The sequence below is a fragment of the Vulpes vulpes genome, chromosome 1, assembly GCF_048418805.1.
Source record: "Vulpes vulpes isolate BD-2025 chromosome 1, VulVul3, whole genome shotgun sequence".
NCBI classification, from domain to species: domain Eukaryota; kingdom Metazoa; phylum Chordata; class Mammalia; order Carnivora; family Canidae; genus Vulpes; species Vulpes vulpes.
In genome coordinates this window covers 12,165,975-12,171,947 of record NC_132780.1, presented here as the reverse complement: position 1 = coordinate 12,171,947, position 5,973 = coordinate 12,165,975, and the positions used below count along the sequence as shown (strand labels likewise).

The following is a 5,973-nucleotide window of genomic DNA, read 5'->3' as shown; positions in this document are numbered from 1 at the left end:
ATTGGAAATGCCTTGTCTGAGGGCAGAGATGCAATTCCTACCATCTAGAAGCCTCTATCCTAATGGAGGATTTCACTTTATGAAAAAATTCCACCCTCTGATGGTAGAAATTCTGTTCATACTCTTACTGTAATGCGCAAAGAATGAGGCACAATTCCAATAGTCTAGGATCTCCCAGTCTAAAGAGGGAGGTATGATCCACTTTCATTCTATACATCTAGTCTGATGGGGGAGGTAAACTCCCATCATTAGCCCATTTTACCAATATAGTAGCAGAGACAATATCTCCTGTGTTTTAGAGTCTACCCATCTGCAGGAAAAAGGATGCCCTACCCTCAGACTATGTCTCCTCTTTTAAAACCTTCAGTCTGGTGAACGTCTTGTATGAGAGAGAAGGCACGGAAGCCCCCTGTAGTGGCCTTCAGTCTGATGGAGGAGGCCTATCTACCCCTAGTCTAGGTCATCAGTTTGATGGAAGAGGAAAGAACTCCATTTGGAGATCCCCAAGTCGGATGGAGGAGACAAAGTCCCTTCTTTCAGTGTGATGGGTAGGCATATCCACCTCGATCTATGTTTCCCAGCCTATGGAGGAGGCAAAGCCTCCTCTTGGAAGCCTCTATCTGAAAAGAGACCCCCTCTGCCCCTCTGATACACTCACGGGCCACCTGCAGCTCCACTTCCAGCGTCTCTGTCTTGCCCTGCAATGTGACGGTCTTGAGCATGTAGCGGCCAGCATCCGTGAGGTTCAGCTTCTGCACCAGCAGTGAGCAGTTGGCGAAGCCCACTTCCCGGCCTGTGTGTGCGGGGCCTGCGATCCAGTTCCCTGACGGCAGTTGGCTGAGCAGCCGGTTGGGCTCGGAGGCAGGCCCGCGGTACCAGGCATAGACCAGCAGGTCCTTGGGGTAGCCCTGTACGGTCAGTGTCACGTCCTGGCCCTCCATCGGCTTGGTCGGCACAGGCACAATTGTCATGGCAACTGCTGCCGCTGAGGAAACAGTGAGGGGGCTGGGTCAGCCTGGCCTGCACTGGGTATGGCGTCCCCCTCCTCCCCTCAGCTGGCTCCTCCATGCCTCCCCACAACTGGCTGGTGCTCCCCCCCGTGCGAGGTGCTGGGAAGGAGACAGAGGAAGGAGCTGACTTGTGTGATAGTGGAGGTTGGTTTTGTATCCCAACAATGCCTACCAGGGAGCTGTGTCTTCTCCCATGAGACTGGGAGACCCCAAAGGATGGGAGCCATCACTCCCCCATTAGACTAGGAATTTCCAGCCCTTGGGGGATATTTCTCCCATTTAACTAGATGACCCTAGAGAGTCAAACCATGTCTCCTCCATCAGATTGAAAGTTCCCAGAATACAGGGACCATGTCTCCCCTATCAGATTGGGAATTCTAGAATATGGGGGGGGGGGCATTGTACCTCCCCTATGAGACTGAAAATTCTCAAAATATGGGGGCCCTGTTTCCCTTACCAGAGAGTTGAGACTTGTATACCCCAGGCTGTATCTCTTCTATCAAACCAAGAGGTCTCAGAATGTGGGGGCTATATAGTTTCTTATCAAATCGAAAGATTCCAGAGTGTGGGAGGCCATGTCTCTTCCATCAGATTTGGAATTCCAGATTATTAGGCTGGGTCTCTCCAATCAGGCTGGGGACCTCAGAGGTTGGATGGGAGCATGCCTATCTTATCAGACTGGAAATTCCTAGAAAGTGGGGGGGCTTGTACTCCCCCATCAGATTGGGAGTAACGCAGAAGTGGGAACTGTGTCTCCCCCCATCAGACTAGGAATTCTCAAAAAAAAAAAAAAGGACCATGTCTCCTCAAGACCACATCTCTCCCATCAGAGTACCAAATCTCCCCCAAGTGTGGACTGTCTCCTCCATCTGACTGGAAGCTCACTGAGGGCACGTGTCATGTCTCCTCCATCACTGCTTGAAAGTCCATGGAGTGTGAGGCATTGCCTCTTCGCTCTGACTGGCAGTTCCTTGAATAAGGAAGTCATGCTTCCCTATTCCAGGATCATCTCTCCAAGAGCAGAGACCATATCTCCTCCATCAGATCAGAGTCTCCCCCAGATGGGGGCAGGGTGGTTTCCTTTTCCTCTGTCTCTCCCTGGCACCTGCCACAGGGTTGCTGACAGTTTAGGAGGCCCTTGGGGGCGCTGTACCCACTCCCTGCACATACCTGCACACTTCGACACCCCCCATCTTGGCCTGCACGGGCAGGACTTGGGGCAGCACCTGAGGTCATCTGGTACACCCCCCTGTCTCTTGCCAAGACCAGCTGCCCCAGGTGGGGTGGGGCAGGAGGTACACTTACCTCTGGGGATGCCATTTCTGCTTTGGGTGAAAGAGTATCCACCCTTTGGATGAGACCCAGCCTGTTAGTAGGAGGGAGGGGGAGGGAAGGAGGGCAGGACTGTTCCCACTGTCCCTGGGGGATAGTGGCCGCTTGGGAAGGAACCAAGGCAGAATTAACGAGGCCTTCATGTTCAAAGCCACCATCCCCAGGGGATGAGAAAGTGTCCCCTGAGGATCCTGATAGCTCTCAAAACACCAGCTGTGTCTATACTACCCCCAGTCCCCAGGCTGTCTAAGGACAGGGGCAAGGCAATGCCTCCCTGGCTGTGTTTTTCCACTTGCCAACAACTGGCTGTGATTTTCCGTGTGTGTATGTGTGTGTGCGCCTGTGCGTGTACACACACAGTCATCTGGGCCAGATCACTGCATCATCTAGTTGGCTGCACAGAAGTTCAGCTGTCTGCACGGAGGGGATGGGCCAAGGCCCTCGGCAGCTGTGGCGGGCTGGATTTAGAATGGGGGGCGCTCACACAAAGGGACGTCTGAATGTTTTCCCGCTCTGCTCCTGCACAGTGCGGACAAGGTGGCTCCCTTCTCACGTCACCCCTCAGGGAAGAGTCTTATTCATTCTTTGTTTTCCGAGTGACAGGGTATGGGCTGTCTCCTTCTGTCCCCCAAATGAAGAGGGGAGGACCACCGGACATGCCACTTTGTCACTTGGCCAAAGGATGGGTTGAGAATCTCTTAATTTCCAATGATCTGGTGGGCCAATGGTGCCCTAACTGTTGGAGGAGTGGCCAAACCTTCACGGTCCACCTGGGTCTCCATGGGGGAGCGGGTGGTGGTCAGGCCGGGGGCGACTCACCGGTGAGCTTGACCACCACTGAGGCAGATCCGGAAAGCAGGGTCTTGGGGTTCTTAGCAATACACGTGTACGTGCCCTCCTGGGCCGCTGTCATGCTACTGATGTTGAGGTGGTCTCGCCCGTTCTTGAGGGCGCGCCCGTTGAAGGCCCACACGTACTCGGGCTCTGGGCAGGACTGGGACACACACCACAGGGTGAGGGATGTATTGAAGTCAAGCTTGATGGTACAGCCTGTGCGGGCAGTAGAATCCTGGAGGATGGCCACGCGTTCTGGGCCAACTGTGGGGGCAGGAGGGAGAGAGACACGGGGCAGTAGAGGGACAGGCGAGTCCCTGGCTTCCTCTCCACCAGGCTGGGCCCCTGGGGACTTGTGGAGGGAGGAAGCTCTGGTTTTTTCTGGATTCTGGATCCCACACAGATCTCTAACTTGCTCTAGGATCCTGAGAATCACTTTCCCCTTTCAGGGGATCTGTTTTCTCTTCTGTAAAGAGAGGGTGTTGGGCCAGATCAAATTTCAAGATATTTTCGAAATCTATGGCCCAAGAAGAAGAAGAAGAAGAAGAAGAAGAAGAAGAAGAAGAAGAAGAAAGAAGAAGAAGAAAAAGATGACTAGACTATCAGTTTCTCGTAAGTCACTCTAAGAGTCTAGAATTCTAGGGCTCCAAGGGTCAATGCTTCTAGTCAATGCAAGAGTCAGTGCTTCTAGGTTCTAGGATTCTAAGATTCTAGAAATCTATGTTTCTAAAATTCTAGGTTTGGGTGGCTCTAAGATTTTAGAATTCAATTCTAAGGTTCTAAGAATTTCTGCTTCTAGAATTTCTGCTTCTAGGATTCTCAGAGTCTAGAATTCAGTGCTTCTTAAATCCAGCATTCCCTGGTGGTAGGATTCTAGGCTCTAAGTTTTTCTACATTAGCAGCCCTTGCGTACCTCTGTGATTTATTTGCCCCGGATTCCACACTGCATATCTGCTGCCCCTGGGAATGACTCCGTGCTTTGGTTACATTTTTAAGTTTTACCTCCCCTCCCACCCACCACTCCCTTCCCGCCTCCGTTTCAAAACCAACCAGTCCTGTGTCCTTTCCTGCAGGTACTGCTTCAGACTGAAGGATTTTTCCATTTCTAGGGTGGTTTTTTGTCCTTTGGCGATAGGTCAAGTGCATTTTAAGAGGGATCCCTGGCTCCTAAGCCCAGCTCATCTACTGACCCACTGTGTGCCCTCGGGTGCCCTCTCCTGGCCTCAGTTTACCCATCTATGAGATTTGGGCACTGGGTATTTCTAGTGGGGCCAGGAGGACTCACAGTACACGGTCAGGTTGATGGGCTCGCTGCGGCTCACACTGACCGGGTTCCAGACCTCACACTGGTAGGCTCCAGCCTCCTCCCTGCGGATGCCATGCCGGGTCAGCACCCGGCCATCGGGGGACTGGCCGAGGCGGATGGCGATGGGCAGGGTTTCGCCGTTGAAGAACCAGCGGACCTCAGCGGGGCTGGGGCTGCTGCACATCAGGCGTAGGGTATCTCGGCGCTCCACCAGTGCCGTGTTGTTGGCCATGACCACGGGCTGGGCCAGGATCTCTGTGGGCAAGAGACAGAGGGGGAGGGGGCCGGGCACTGCCTGCTTCCCCGGCCACCCTCCTCCCCAGGTTGAGGGGCATGGCTGGATCCTGGTGGTGCCCCTGTACCCCGCTGGAGGGGCAAAGAATGGGATAAGAGGTAATCCTGGAAGCCGTCCTGAAGGAGGTGAGCATTTTACTTTTATTGTTATTTATTTATTTATTTATTTGGTTTTAAATTTTTACCTTCTTTTTATTTATTTATTTATTTTTTTTTATAGAGGGACTGGGAAGGAGGTGGGAAGGCTGGCTGCGGCAGAGGGGAGTCCGGGGGTGGGGTGTCTCACCATAGACCTGCAAGTGTCCGTAGCCCACCTCCGTCTGCAGCTGCCTGTTGAGAGTCTGCAGGATGTAGGTGCCCGAGTGGCGGGGCAGGACGCCCTGGATGTCCAGGCTGCCATCGGGGCGCACAGCCTCCCGCCCTGTGTGGGCCGGGCCAGGGGTCTCGTCGCCCGTGCTCACAATGTAGCTGGCCACCAGGTAAGTCAGGCTGAGAGTGGGTCCCGCGTACCAGTTGTAGGCAAGCAGCTCCCCCAAAAGCCCGTGGACGGCCAGCGTCACGTTGTCCCCCTCAGCTGGCTGGGCGGGCTCGGGGGTGATGGAGATTTCGGCCCCCACGCTCAGAAAAGCGGCTGAGGAAAAGGAGCCAGAGGGCCCGGATGAGGCCGGCTTGACCACTGCCCCCGTTCAGTGAAGGAGGAGACGTGAGCTCCTGGCACACGTGTTCCTGGTATACAGTAAGTGCTCAATAAGTGCTGGCCAGGTGCAGGGTCTGGAGTGGGCCTGAGGATTGAATTTGTCGGGCCGTGCCAAGAATCTGGCAGAAAGCCTTGCACACGAGTGCGTAGCACGTGCTCAGCCTGCAAGAACTCTGGATCGCGTGGGGCCCAGAGGGTTTTCCTGTCCTGAGAGTCACCAGACCGAGGCTTACACAATCAGGCGGGCTCATCTAGGCCCCGGCTCAGCTCCCTGCCTCTCCAGGTCTGACCACAGCAGAAAGTAGGGGTGTGATGAATTGACTCCACCCCTTGCCTTTCAACCCCGACAGATAAGCCCCAAACCTGCCTAGCTGGTCAGGGCTGCTTGGGTTGGAATTGTGCGTGTGTATGTGCGTGTGCATGTGCGTGTGCGTGCGTGCGTGTGCGTGCGTGTGTGTGTGTGTGCGTGTATGTGTGTAGGCCTGGAATGGGTGTCCACG

The 5,973-nt window shown here is 54.3% G+C and overlaps 1 protein-coding gene across 1 annotated transcript; it reads right to left on the bottom strand.

The window, feature by feature from the left end:
• Positions 1-516: 516 nt before the first annotated feature.
• CEACAM16 (CEA cell adhesion molecule 16, tectorial membrane component) lies at positions 517-5,456 on the bottom strand (the record flags this gene model as incomplete). Its single annotated transcript, XM_026014254.2, has 4 exons — positions 517-985; positions 3,162-3,440; positions 4,462-4,737; positions 5,063-5,456. Coding segments are annotated over 4 exons (1,398 nt in total), but the record flags the coding sequence as incomplete, so codon positions are not given.
• Positions 5,457-5,973: the final 517 nt, after the last annotated feature.